The sequence below is a fragment of the Megalops cyprinoides genome, chromosome 1 (assembly GCF_013368585.1).
Source record: "Megalops cyprinoides isolate fMegCyp1 chromosome 1, fMegCyp1.pri, whole genome shotgun sequence".
Taxonomy (NCBI): Eukaryota; Metazoa; Chordata; class Actinopteri; order Elopiformes; family Megalopidae; genus Megalops; species Megalops cyprinoides.
Window position 1 is genome coordinate 40,648,322 of NC_050583.1, and position 14,591 is coordinate 40,662,912.

The following is a 14,591-nucleotide window of genomic DNA, read 5'->3' on the forward strand; positions in this document are numbered from 1 at the left end:
GGATTGAGTGTAGGTTACCAGGCATTGCTCCAGGCACACAGCGTATAGTGACCTAATGTGCTTTTTTGGATGCAGCAGAGACTTCTGTGCATATGTGGGTGTGTATGCACATGTGAGATGTAATTCATGGTGCAGCAACATGAGGGGCAATCCAAGTTGTCACACAGCTACCTTTCTCTATTGTACGTGGGCGTGCCGCATTCCTGCGTCACCTGGAGCCATTGCTGAAATGTCTGAACCATGTCACTACTTCAGATATGTCTTTTGTCCTCAGAGCAACACATAGACATGGTTTTGAGGAATGTCAACATGAAGGCCAGCTTGCATACATTCCCGCTGCACAGATCTTATCCAGAGAGATGTCTCTTGCATTGCTTTCTAAAACACTGCTAATCAAAAAGGCTCTAACATTCTCTTTAAATATTTATGATTCATGTAATCTATATGCACATTGTGGGACAATGGAAACTGTTGGAAAATGTTATCTTTTGTTCAGTGAACATACTTGTCCCTCTCTAGCTCTGTGTGTCTCTTTGTTTCTCTCCTTGCCTTGCCGTTTTTCCTCTCTCTACATCTTTCCTTCAAAAGTACAAATCCTGTTCGAATTTAAAATGTTTTATTGACATGTTAAATTTTACAGCCAACAATCCCATAACCGTAGTGCATTACTAACAATATAGTCTCGCTCGTCTCTCCACCTCTCCCTCCCTCTGCCCTGGCAGGTTCAACTCCCTGCACAGCAGGAAAGCTCTCCGGAACTCACGCATCGTCAGTCAGAAGGACGATGTGCACGTCTGCATCATGTGCCTGCGTGCCATCATGAACTACCAGGTACAGCGTCACGCCGCACCACAGTGCTGCACCATGGGCTCCGCAGAGGCCATCACAATGTTCTGGCAATGTTGCCACAAGGTTATAGAAACATTGCTAAGTGACAATTATTAGTGTAAAGACTTCAGCTTTTTCTGGTCCATGTAAAAATCACTCTAATGTCCTCTCAGAACTGGGGAAAGTGCTTCTGTTGGGAACATAATTAGCTGGAGTGCTTGAGTACTAGAATGGTGCATGATAGGGCAATCCGACTGGTTAGAGAGTACATTGTGTGGTGTCAGTGTGTATGTGGAACAGGAGGTGCTGTTTGACAGCTCACTCTCTCTCTCTCCTCAGTCTGGGTTCAACTTGGTGATGACCCACCCACGTTGTGTGAATGAGATCACCCTCAGCCTAAACAACAAGAACCCCAGGTGAGCGAATCCATCTATATCTGTCTGTGTCTCAGTCTGTCTTTATCAGCCACATCACCTTGGCTTGTCTCAGCTGGATACTTCTCAGGCTATTTCTGTTCATGCATGACAGGTGGGCCTGCTCTGTGGCAGGTCACCATGGTTTCTCTGCTGCAGTGACTTTTCTTTGTGACAGATCCTGTTGGATTTATTCTGGGGGCTGGTATGTAACTGTGTATGTGAATATGTATGCGTGTATGGAGGTTTTAATGGATTAATATTTGTGTGCGTGTGTGTGTATGCGTGCATGTTATATCCACAGGACCAAAGCACTTGTTCTGGAGCTGTTAGCTGCGGTTTGCCTGGTGAGGGGAGGCCATGACATCATCCTCGCTGCTTTTGACAACTTCAAAGAGGTCAGGAGCTTTTTAAACACCCCACTGATCTGGTCAGTCCTCTTGACCCATCTCTCTGTGGTCTCTCACTGTCTCAATACACTGTCTCCTTCCATTAAACCACACTGCCTCTCTACTTCGAGCTTTTTGAGCCAAAGCTTCACCCTCACTTCCAATGCCCCAGTTTCAGCTCTTACAAAAAGTTTCTTTCCAGTCAACTACATTAACCGCAATCTGATTTTTCTCTTCTGTCACTCACACTCTGCTCCTGCTGTGTCAGAGAGTTGAGAGCAAAATGTGTTTGGAATGGGCTGGTTCGCATGGTTCTAGCTGCCTGCAGTTCTAGATATAGGAGATGCTGTTTTCCACAGCATCCTCCCACCTCCCACCCTCAGCAGTTGCCCAGGCAGTTGTCCCTTGGCAAACACGACAGGGGCACCCCAAAAAAAAACACAACACTTGCTGGACTTGACACTTGACCCGTCCCTGGGACTTCTCCCTCTAGAATGGAGCAACTGTTCCTGGTCCTGGGGCTTCAGCCAACCAGGCATTTTAGTGTGGCACATTATTAAAAGAACAAGCACACTAATGGTAGCTCATGCTTGGCCCAGTGCCCTTGCCATCATCAGGGCTATTCTTAGGCATTTTAGTGTTACACATGAAAGACTGACACATTTATTTGGTTTATATTTGCAACTGACTACTTGAAAATGTGAAACAGGATCCACCAGATGCTTACAGAAAGCAGCTTCCATTTGTTCTTACATATCTTAGTCTGGTGGCAGGGCTGCCTCAATGAGGTTCAATTACTTTGAGTCGGTGCATTTTTAAAGGCCTGTAACCTGATACACAAAGATATGTGCCACTTAAGCAATGCACACAATGTTGTCAAATATTTAGGGTTAAGATGAGGTCTTACCAGATTCCTGCCACTACATATAAAGAATACTAACATCTGCCAATAAGTAATATAGTAAACAGACATTATTAACCTCTACCCTACTTTCCATCGCATTCTTACGCTAGAGCACAAACCCAGCCAACAGAGAAACATCCCCCGGCATTGCTGCAACATTTTAAAACGTGATGATGACGTACATCTCCACTACCACACACGTGCGCAAACGTCAAAGGAATGCTGTCAGAATGCTATGCTGGCCAGGGGGAATGCAGCAGAGCACCAGACGACTTGCTGTGTGGAGCTCCTGGAATGTGGACAACCAGAGCACAGAACACAGGCCAAGTGGCCGAGTGTCAAACGCCTGGCCGAGTGTCAAAGCCAGGGATGTGCATTGCAGGGGCAATATGGGTGAGAGACGGAGTGCCAGTGTTTGTGGGTGGAGGGAATGGCACAGGCCCCACCTACAAGGACTAGGTGCCAGCATAGTTCGGTGTCGTATACAGCAAGCAGAGCGTGGGCATTGTTTGGGCAGCCAGCAGGCAAGCCGGAGCACTGCATTATTCAGAGTAGGTGTGTGGGTGAAGGGGATGCAGTTTTAACTGTTGAACAGTTTGTGTGTGTGCCCTGCACATCACAATCTGCTTCAATAGATGGATTTGTATTTTGTGACAGTGCAGCTGTAGTATTCACCTGCGCTTGTGTTATTTGAGCCGCTCATAATTTCTCAGGATAAGGACGTGGACTCAGCAAATACACCCTAATGAACAAAACATGAGAGAGAGAGAGAGAGAGAGAGCTTTCCCTCCCTCTTCTCTTCCACCTCAGCAATATTCCTGCGATTGCACTCGGCAAACTCGGCAGAGAGGCACTAATGAAATGCAGAGCCCATCCCAGCCTGTCAGCCAGCACAGTGCGGAGGTAGTCTCAGCCCCGCGGACTCTCCCTCCCTCCCAACACCACGTGCCTCGCTGGCACTCATCCGTCCCCCCTCTCTGCCAATAGCCTGCCCTGTAATGTGATTGTGTGTAGACAGACAAATACCAATTTATGGTATAACGTGATTGATTATGCATCCGCGCCTGCCAAACATGGAAATAAAAAAAAATAGAATGTGACCACAATTTAACTCCCTGGGCCTCTTTGGTTTCAACTTGCTGTTATAACAGGTCCCAAATAGCAATTCAGGTTACTATTAGTGTCCCTGAGATGCTACTGAACAATGGAATTTTGTGTAAGAGCCTTTCATTTGGATAAGAGTTAGTCAATAAGGCTGTGGGATGCATTTCACACTGCCTCAGGATCCCATCTCTCAGTGTAGTGTACGCCAGCGCCACTTTGGTTCAGCAGACTGAATCAGTAGGCAATGCTGCCCTCCTGTGGACATGTCTGTCAAGGCAGGACTGTGCACTGTCATGTAAGTGGAGGTGTTTCTGTCTCTTTCTCTTCAGGTGTGTGGGGAAAAGAACCGCTTCGAGAAGCTCATGGAATATTTCACCAATGAAGACAGCAACATAGACTTCATGGTGAGCTTTAAAAAAAATGTACAGGGGATTTCACCCTCCTTGAGACCAGATCAAAAAGGACTGAGAAGCATGTAAAACCAATGACATTTTTTGGGCAATGGGTGGCAGGGATAGCACCAATAAACGTAGCTATGATGCCTGATACTATGACAGCATCTCCATAATGTTTCACTGTAATTACTGGATGATAAAGTTTTTTATGCTGATGAAACTGTTATTAACTGTGTATTTTGACAGTATGGTGTGTAATATGGTAATTATCTGATATCGCTGTGCACCCATGTTTCTCCCCCCCCCCCCCCCCAACAGGTGGCATGCATGCAGTTCATCAACATTGTGGTCCACTCTGTAGAAAACATGAACTTCCGAGTGCACCTGCAGTATGAGTTCACCCACCACGGGCTGGATGAGTATCTGGAGGTGAGCTGTCTGAGCATTTGAAACATAACAACCAAGCTCCAACCCTGACCTTTGGCCCCTCATACATGAGACCTAAACCTGACATTTTTATTTGATGTCTACAATCCATTATAGATTTCTGCATATCACCTTAGATTGTGAATTTTGTAATCAAACTGCAAATCTCTGAATATCTGTTCTCATCTAGTAGAATTCACAATCCACACTGCCACACCAATAGTATACACAAAACTATTTTGCCACTCACAATAGTGGATAGAACTAGAAGCATAACAGGCAGATGGGCTGAGCTTGTACTGATTAAATCAGAGCAAGTCAATTTTCCTCTTTGGCTTATCTCAATCTAATAACACTGTCTCTGTCATGTATGAGTGTGGTCGTGACTGGAAAATCAGCTCAACAAATAAAAGTCACCCACTCACTGACTCCCTGTCTCTTCTAAAGTAAGTGTTGTCACAATGTTTTACCACTAGAGGTGCCACATATCAAAATGCCAGCATAATATGAATCCTGCAGTTACCACATTTTTCTACTGAAAGAACTCTAGGGCAATAAAGCCAGCACATCACTCGCTGGCGACAAGAGCAGGTTTTACTCATAAAGCCATATTGTCTGCAGACCTTCCTCTGTGTGCCACTCTGTCTGTATGTGTGTGTTGTCTGACAGAAGCTGAGGCTTGCAGGCTGGTGCCTGAGTGTAGGTGAGACAGACCACCGCCGTGTGCATCACCACTGATTCTGTGTGTGTTTCTCTGTCTTTGGCAGAGGCTGAAGTTCACAGAGAGTGACAAGCTGCTGGTGCAGATCCAGGCTTACCTGGACAACGTGTTTGACGTAGGGGCGCTGCTGGAGGATGCAGAGACCAAGAACGCCCTTCTAGAGCATATGGAGGAGCTACAGGAGCATAATGCACAGGTGTGCACACACACACATGCAAACACACCTTTGCACACTCATATACACATTTATATACACAGATACACACATATACACGTAGACAAATACACAGACAGAACTCTGAACATAATTCTGCACATATAATATCTAAATAGACACAGCTTTCTTTCCGAAGGAGTCCGAAACTACATTAGCACAGCAATTTGAGGAAACGGATAATAAACTGCTCTCCGTGTGTGTGTGTGTGTGTGTGTGTATTCCAGCTAAGTGCCAGGCTGCAGGAGAGTGAGAGCGAAGCCATGGAGAAGATTGCAGAGCTGGAGAAGCAGCTCATTCAGGCCACCAAGGAAGCAGAGGTGCTCAAGGTATAGCCCCAATAGGAGAAAGGATTGGCACATTTACATTATGCATTTTATCTTTACCCTGGAGCTGTTTGTGGAAAAATCCTGATCATAACACAGAGGATACCTGGTGCATGCCTCAGTTCTTTTGTATAAGGCATACAAACACCAAAATATGTTAAATCCTTCTCAAGTTCTGCTGGTGTAGATTTCTGTGTTCTGGTACTCCTTGACACATCAACACTTTACACCCTGAAGAGTATTCCCAATCTGTTGAATCGTGGTTAGGGGAGTTTATTCAAAATTGATATTTCTCAGCTCACTATGCTTTCTTTCTTCTTAATGATTTACCAGTTGATTTTGGCATGCCTAATGTTTTGGGTATGTCTCTGATTAATTTATTCAGTTTATTTATTAAATTTATTTCTCAGCCTCATTTCTCAGCTTTACTGGCACTGACACTTCTTTGGTCCTTAATGTTGTCAGACACCAGCAAGTCAAATGCAACGCCTTGAATCAATACTAGACATTGACAGCTCTCTTGTGTGTGCTCTAACCTTGCAATCAAACACACCTGCCTTATAAAAGACAGTTGTGAGATCAATAGTGCAAATTCTTGTGGTATTCTACAATGTGGAGACTACGTTCAAAACTTGCTGTATTTTCTGAAGTTCACCTGACATAGAATATACTCTCAAATTAAAGCTGCAGTCTGCACTGTAACCCTGTAAAACAAAAATGTGTCACTTTTTTTACATGTTCACTGTACGTGTCCCTAATTACTTGAATTGAATCACTTAAAAGTGATAATCTGTTACATATGTATTTTTAGGCCATACACATTTTGACCATTACAAAAAACATTCCATCAATTTTTATTTATTATTAAGAGGTATTGATGTGTATATTCCAGTTTAATAAAAGCTGGAAGAAGGTTTGGAACTTTACGCCAAACATGTCTGTGCGACCGACAGGAGAGCCTGCGAGAGTCATGTGCTCAGGTGAGCACCCTGCAGCAGAGAGAGAGAGAGCGGGAGCTGGACAGGGACAGGGAGAGGGACAGGGAGAGGGACAGAGAGCGTGCTTCTCAAGCCTCCTCAGAGCTGGAGCTCAAGGTCCAGGAGCTGCAAGACCGGGGGCTGATTCGCTTGGAGCGTTCCGCATCTGGAGTCCTGGATATCCAGGTGGTGCCTATTACTGTGATAGAGCCCATCCCCATACCTGCCACTCATACAGGTAAGCCTGACCCCACATCTGCCAGTCGCACCCATCTGCCTGTCTGCACTTCATATGTGTGCATGTGTTGTTTCATTTATGCTGCATTAGATGTGATTGCCCCCAATAAAAAAGTTTAATTTAATACATTGATAGACCACGACAGAAGGTAAAGACCAGTATTATACCAGCAGACCAGTTTCTTCAGAAGCCTGTGATATGGGTGATTAAAGCACTTATAATGCAAACTAGCACTGTATACTGACATCTTTTGAGTATGTATATGTGTCCAATAAAATCAGATCCAATGTAAATAATTAAGTTTCCCAATTTTTTGGTTTCTCAGCAGGTTCAGGTGACATGACAACCGTTGATGCCCCTTCAGCTCTTCCTCTTCCCTCAGTCCCGCCTCCTCCCCCAGCCCCTCCCCTCCCTGCAGCAACAGAGGAGCCCTGTGAACAAACCCAAGCTCCACCTCCCCCTCCCCCTCCCCCTCCACCTCCACCCCCTCCCCTGCCTTCCTCCCTTGCCCCACCTCCTCCCCCACCCCCACCCGGAGGTGGCCCTCCCCCACCTCCTCCACCACCTGGGAGTGGACCTCCACCCCCTCCAGGTGAATTACCTGCTGGTGCTCCAGGTGAGCTGACACACTCAGCCAATGTTGAGATCTACTTTAACCTACTGATGTGTTCAATGCAAGCTCAGTACATGTTCTTTATCTTCCCTTGCAGGCATTAAAGGCAAAAAGCCTATCAAGACAAAATACCGCATGCCTCAGTTCAACTGGCAGGCCCTCAAGCCCAACCAAGTTACCGGAACCGTCTTCAATGAGCTGGATGATGAACAAGTGTTAGAGGTAAGGCCACCAGGTCACCATGTACTATATTATCTGTGAGAAAGTCTCTGTGTTCTGAGGTATCTACCACTTTCACTGTCTTCCCTTGTCTGAGACCAAATCCTGTGTCAGATCGCCAGTTCTCACTTTTGCTTTGTCCTGACAGGAGCTGAACATGGATGCCTTTGAGGAGATGTTTAAGACTAAGGCTCAAGGGCCTCCGGTAAACCTGGGCACCCTGAAGGTGAAGGTGACCCAGAAGACCCCCAGCAAAGTCTCCCTGATTGAGCCCAACAGAGCCAAGAATCTGGCCATCACCCTGCGCAAGGGCGGCATGACCGCCTCTGAAATCTGCACCGCCATAGAGATGTATGCACTGCTCGCCTCTCTTCCCCGCGAATGCCTGAGCCTTACTTTATTCGGCTCAGGACACCTTGAATATTCATTGCATGAAGCTTTGCTCCTCTGCCATTCCCTCCCTCTCCCTTTCTCCCTCAAGAGATTCAGAAACAACCGTTTTCCTATCCTTTTGAATAAATGTGCCTAAAAAAACAATCACATCTGAACTATAATGAATGTGATAAGAGACAAAACCCACCTACAGGATCCGCCTCCCTCTCTCATCTTCCCTAAATACAATGTTCTCATGTTCTCGTGTTGTTTCTTGTTTTATGACTCTTAACTATTTTACAAAATCTATTTTTACTTTTTTGTTTATTTACTATTATAATTTTAATGCACGATCAGAGCAATATGAATAATAACACTATTTCAGGTACAGGAAAATGGATGAGCCAAGACGTACTGAATAGCATCTTCTCACCTAATGCTGTTATGTTCTGCTGATGTTCTCTTGCACCCCCTCCACCCCCTCTGACCCATCTCCTTCCGTACCCTCAGGTACAACCAGCAGGCCCTGAGCCTGGACTTCCTGGAGCTGTTGGAGCGCTTCATCCCGACGGACTACGAGCTGAAGCTAATCCAGAATTACGAGCGGGAGGGGCGACCGCTGGACGAGCTGTCGGAGGAGGACTGCTTCATGATGCGCTTCAGCAAGATCCCACGCCTCTCGCAGAGGATCAGCACCCTCACCTTCATGGGCAACTTCCCGGACAGCGTTCAGCTGCTACAGCCGGTCCGTCTCTCACTCTCCTTGCGCTCTCACTTCCTCCCTCGCCACAGGTCACAAAGACCAGCCAGTGCAGCTCTGGCACTCGAAGCACATTGCCTTCTGAGATGACCAAGCATCGTGCGAGAAACTAATGCTCTTTGTGTCGCCCTCCAGCAACTGAACGCCATCATCGCAGCGTCAATGTCCATCAAGTCCTCCACCAAGCTGAAAAAGATCTTGGAGGTAGGGAGAGGGTTCAGTTGACCTCATGCCAAAAGCTGAGCTGCGTTGCGTTTGAGCCAGAGAGTGAGGTGTGCACTCCCTCTCCCCACCAGATCATCCTGGCTTTTGGGAACTACATGAACAGCAGTAAGAGGGGGGCTGCCTACGGTTTCCGCCTGCAGAGTCTGGACCTGGTGAGGAGGCTGCAGAAACAAGCTGCTGATCGCGTCAATTTTACGTCAAAGTTACGCTGCCAGTGAAGAATGAGTCCTACACTACAAAGCTAAGGATAGACCAGCTGTAGAGTTGTGGTCTTTGCTCTTGGTTGTCTTGTTCAAAAAAAATTCACCTAATGTGTTTCCTCAATCAAGTGTCTCAAAGGGCCGACAAAAGGAAACACCTATTCTACTTTATGTACTGAAAACTGTCACTCATGTAGTGAACCTATCTATCTTCCTCTCCCGGGCCATCTAGCTGCTGGACACTAAATCCACGGACCGAAAGCAGACATTGCTGCACTTCATTGTCAGCATCATCCAGGAGAAGTATCCTGAGCTGCAGTCCTTCCACTCTGAGCTGCACTTTGTGGACAAGGCTGCCCTGGGTAAACTGAAACACACTTACACACACACACACACACACACACATCTCACTTCCATTGCATTTGCCTGGATTAGTCTTAGCAAGTTATCAATTCTCACTTCCATTCTACGCTAAGTTAATATCTGAATCAGATCTATACCTCTCCACTAACAGTCAGCACTGAAGCAGATCTTACTAGTGTGGATCCTTTGAAATGTCCTGGAAATTCAGACAGACATAAGTAATGTGGCTGCATTTAGCTATAGCATTTGTTGTTTTGAATGAGTTGATCAGTGTCGATCTTTGTGTGTGTGTGTGTGTCAGTTTCTTTAGACAGCATCCTGCAGGACGTTCGCTCCCTGGAGAGGGGCATGGAGGTGACCCGGAAGGAGTTCATGGTGCAGGATGACAACCCTGTGCTGAAGGACTTCCTGAAGAACAACAGCCATCTGTTGGATACACTGGTGACCGATGGCAAAACTGCCCAGGTCAGTACATACACTGTCCTCCTCACACTTTCTCTAACTATGTCACCTCCAGTAACCAGGTATTTACCCTCAGATTGGGGGCATAACCCCACAGCTTGTCCCCCAGCAATATCTGAGTAATGCACTGAACTAATAATCAGAACTTGCTGGCTACAGTTTATAAATGGTTGAATGAAGTGAAGAATTTTGGTTGGAAGACATGTTAGTGCACTACGACCACGACCAATAAAGCGTCTATTTGTTTTCTGTAATATGACTATGTAATAATCTGTTTTTTGTTGGCTTCACTGTACTGTGTGGACTTGGTGTAGACACTATACTCTTGATGAATGTAGACACCATACTCTTGACTGGTATAAACACTTGGGTCTGACTGGTGTAGATGCTAGAGTCTGATTGGTGTAGAAAATAGAGTCTCCTTGCTCTGTCTGTCCTCTGCAGGAGGCATACAAGTCAGTGGTGGAATATTTTGGGGAGAATCCAAAGACCACACCACCCTCCATGTTTTTCCCTGTGTTTGTGCGATTCATCAAGGCCTACAAGGTGAGGGGCAGTGCTGCTCAGTCGAGTGTGTGTGTGTGTGTGTGTGTGTGTGTGGGTGTGTGTGTGTGTGTGTGTCTGAGGAGTGCGTAGTGCACTGATAATGTGAACCACTGCCCATGTGGGTCCAAGGTTATTATGCTCATATGTACTTCCCTTTCATCCCTGCAGCAAGCGGAACAAGACAATGAGCAAAGGAAGAAGCAGGAGGCCATGATCAGTGAGGAAGTCGGAGAGGCGCCTGCCACCCCTGCCAAGACTGAGTCCACAGGACACAAGGTCTGTGGGACACTGATTGTATCGCTGAGACTGAGGCCAGAGACTACAGGCTCAAATGCTTACTCTAAACACATCAGCACAAAGGCAGCAAATAGCTGCCCAGTAATTCAGTTGTAGAAATACAGAGGATTGAATACACCATGCAACACTTCATATATTGCCATTATTCTTTTCATGACATTAAGCAAAATTCTGGCTGTCCTACCACAATAATGGTACAGTAATTTACCACCCCAAAAAATACGTTGTATTACAATAACAAGGAAGATACTGGAATTTTAACATCTCTGACTGACCTTTGACCCATGGCAGTTGCCTATGATGCCCAAGCTGCCCCAGATGGATTTGATAGCAGAGCTGAAGAAGAGGCAAGTGAAGCCCTTGGTCAGAGAAGGCAAAGATGGGGCCATAGAGGACATCATCACAGGTGAGCAGCTGAGTCATCATTGACCTCTGGGGGTAACTCTGGTCATATGTCAACCACTCTATAGTTTTTGTAAATTGGGTTCTTGACCAGTTCTGGTATTAAAGCAAATGCTTATATCTCAGTGCAGCTTGCCCTATGATAACTTTTTAAGATCTTCGTAATGAACTTGTCATATCTCTGTTCACTATTATAATGTCTCAACTGTTACACTTGGTTGACTATGTAAGTGTATCTGTTGCGTCAATAATTTATTTTTGTGCTCTTTCCATCTTTTCCTTTGTCTTCTCTATCCCTAACCAAACCACTTCATTTTTTATCAATAACCATCCAATTTGCACGCATTTGTCCGACCATGCCATTGTGCTCCTACGCTCCTATCCCTCTACTCCCTCATTACCCATGATTCACCTGTGACAACATCACACACAATATCTGTCTGCCCCCTTTTCCCAACTTTTTTCAACATCTTTCCCTCCTTTCCCTCTTTTTCTTTCTCTTTCATTCACACAACTCTTCTCCTGATGTCTCTCGCATCCATTCTCCATCCACTTCAACCATTCCCCCAACCATTTCTCCCGTCACTATGTTCACCTCTTAACCTTCCCACTTTCCCTCCCTACCTCCACCTCCCCACCTCCCCTCTGTCCCCGGCCGGCGGCAGCTTTAAAGGCAGTGCCCTTCACGGCACGCTCTGGCAAGCGCTCTTCTCGTCTGCTCTGTGACTCCGGCTACAGCGATGAGAGCCCTCCGTAGTCCCAGCTGTCTCTCTCTCTCCCTCTCTCTGTAGGTATCACTGTAATGGCCTACAGGCTGGGAGAGCAGTGTCATGTAACTAGGGGAGTTTCATGTAGGGGAAGAGGTGGGGTAAACACAGAGAAAGGAGAGCAGGGGTGTGCAAGGCCCCTTCTGTGTGTGTGTGTGTGTGTGTGTGTGTTGGGGGGGGGGGGGGGGGTTGGGGGATGAAAGAGGAGCAAGAGAAGCATTAAGAAGTGACACACAATGAGTGATCCTGAGTGTAAGGGATGGACAGACAGCATAGGTAGTTTTGTTGTGGTGTTGCAGGGTGTTGCAGGGTCACTCACTTGAGCATTCTCGTCTGCAGCATTCTCAGTTATCTCCCTCCCACTTGGTTTCTGTTTTGCCCCAAAGCATACTGGGTCGCTGTGTGTCTCAGGATTGTTAGTAGTCAGCTTGTCCATCCTCCTTCCCCAGACCTGAGGAATCAGCCTTACAGACGGACAGACCTGGGCCGGCGAAGCAGCAAGAAGAAACCAGGACAGCAGCTGCAGGTGTCTTCTGACATCTCGCTGTGACACACCTGAGCTCACTTGTCCACATGCCACTGACAGATTCACACACATACACACACATGCACACACACACACACACACTAGCATGCACAGTAGTACCAGCCAAAATAGAACCCTCTCTTCCCTTCACAGAATGTATACAAGCCCCTCTGACCCCACACAGAACAACTGGAGGTCAGCTCTAAGAACTGAATTTGCTTGTGTGAACGGTGCTTTAAAAAACTTCAACTTTTTTTTAACCATTGTCCAATGCCAGAGGTCAGACAAACTGTGTGACTGTTAAACACAAGCCTCTACCTGGGGAGGCTGCACTGATACTCCATTGCACTCTTTAATAAGGCTGCTACTTTAATCCTGCTGTAAACCAATACCTGTGCAGATCACAGATAGGGTTATAACCTTCAGAAAGGGCTTTGACATGGCAGATTAGATTCATTGGGGTGTTATGTGAGCCATACTACTCACTTACACACCTCACCTTTGCAGCTATGATGATGTTCTATTACACTGAAAACAGATGCTTGAGACTGGATCTGACCAAAGCTGGACATAGCATCAGATAAATGCAAGGTCAGCCTGTGTCTGTGTATCTGCCTCTCTCACAGCCCCCTCACTTCAGCTCCTAGTGTGGGAGGACTCAAGATTCCCTAGATGTTCTGAGAGACAACAGCCATTTTTTTTACAATATATAAGAATGTGAGTTCTGGTTTTTGAACTCTAGCAACTAGCGATTACAGAAGTCTGTAATCATCTCATTCACTCAATCAACATTGGCTGATGTATATGTTAAAAAATATTATACCAGTAATCACTCATGATCATATACATACAGATGATGCATATAGTAAAAGAAGCCCTTAGGACTGTCTGAACCAGTTTCTCATGGTTGTCTGTTCTATAAATGGCATGCAATCAGCTGTGACATGAACCTCAAATGAAATTGCAATCTACTGTAAATGAGCAATACTCTGTAGTCCCTCGCCTATATGCTGTAGAAGAACTTTGCTCAGGTGCAAGCCTAGAAGACAATTTGTATTATACTGAAAATAATTTTTTAAATATGTATGTGTAACAATTTCCCAACCTTTTTAAAGCCTTACTTTGGATGGGATTTGTTACTTATGTTTTGAACTAATGTGGATTTTTATACCGTGATGTAATTTTGTCAGGCGTTTATGGATTTGGAAATGGATGGACTGAAAATGTGGAATCCATTAAAGTGCTTCCATTCAACCTTCTCTTTTTCTTCTTGTTAAAATCAAGATCTTGAATTTGTTAAAATTCAGGCCTTGCCATTTGTCAGATTTTCTTTGTTTGGGTGCATAATATCGTGTGTCATCATAATGTCTCATCACCATCCCAAAAAAAGGGGGAACCTTTTGAGTTGCAGAATTTCTAAGATGTACTGACTCATGCCTATAAACATGACACACAAATGTCCATTTTAACATTTCTGTAGACATTTATTGTTCTGCAGTTCACCAAAGAACTTCATTCATGTCTTGGCTATGTGATAACATGAAGCACAGTTGCAAAGTATGTACAGCTGTGACATTTGAATGACTGACCATTATGCATTCAGTGATAACAATCATAATGTACGATTTGTGCATGGACAGAACAGAATTATTGGAACCTTTAGTAAAGCCACGTAATACATCCATTTACTTCCCAGTTACATAAGGGATATGTTATATATTTTATGCCATTTTGTAATAATTCTCCTTTCCCCATTTTAAGTTAGTGCTTGAGCAGCCAATACACAGTAAGGACTGTCTTTTTATAATGTACTACACTTACCTCAGCATGTACATCGTCACCACTGAGCTCAACACAGCCACACATCCACACAGGAGTCTGCTCATGGAGCCCCTAGAGCTGGA

The 14,591-nt window shown here is 45.4% G+C and overlaps 1 protein-coding gene across 3 annotated transcripts in view; it reads left to right on the plus strand.

Moving 5' to 3' along the window:
- LOC118781393 (formin-like protein 1) overlaps nucleotides 1-13,870 on the plus strand; it is a 31,422-nt gene extending 17,552 nt beyond the window's left edge. For 2 of the 3 annotated variants that reach the window (XM_036534416.1, XM_036534434.1), the window contains 20 exons: nucleotides 723-831; nucleotides 1,168-1,244; nucleotides 1,546-1,639; nucleotides 3,968-4,042; nucleotides 4,352-4,462; nucleotides 5,227-5,376; nucleotides 5,622-5,723; nucleotides 6,674-6,935; nucleotides 7,261-7,551; nucleotides 7,646-7,770; nucleotides 7,916-8,118; nucleotides 8,650-8,884; nucleotides 9,035-9,103; nucleotides 9,196-9,276; nucleotides 9,557-9,686; nucleotides 9,989-10,152; nucleotides 10,594-10,695; nucleotides 10,864-10,971; nucleotides 11,284-11,398; nucleotides 12,611-13,870. In XM_036534416.1, coding sequence (XP_036390309.1) covers nucleotides 723-831; nucleotides 1,168-1,244; nucleotides 1,546-1,639; nucleotides 3,968-4,042; nucleotides 4,352-4,462; nucleotides 5,227-5,376; nucleotides 5,622-5,723; nucleotides 6,674-6,935; nucleotides 7,261-7,551; nucleotides 7,646-7,770; nucleotides 7,916-8,118; nucleotides 8,650-8,884; nucleotides 9,035-9,103; nucleotides 9,196-9,276; nucleotides 9,557-9,686; nucleotides 9,989-10,152; nucleotides 10,594-10,695; nucleotides 10,864-10,971; nucleotides 11,284-11,398; nucleotides 12,611-12,711 — 2,704 coding nt within the window. In that variant the 3' untranslated portion in view covers nucleotides 12,712-13,870. The remainder of the gene's footprint in view (nucleotides 1-722; nucleotides 832-1,167; nucleotides 1,245-1,545; nucleotides 1,640-3,967; nucleotides 4,043-4,351; nucleotides 4,463-5,226; nucleotides 5,377-5,621; nucleotides 5,724-6,673; nucleotides 6,936-7,260; nucleotides 7,552-7,645; nucleotides 7,771-7,915; nucleotides 8,119-8,649; nucleotides 8,885-9,034; nucleotides 9,104-9,195; nucleotides 9,277-9,556; nucleotides 9,687-9,988; nucleotides 10,153-10,593; nucleotides 10,696-10,863; nucleotides 10,972-11,283; nucleotides 11,399-12,610) is intronic. The other variant, XM_036534425.1, reaches the window with a different exon arrangement.
- Nucleotides 13,871-14,591: the final 721 nt, after the last annotated feature.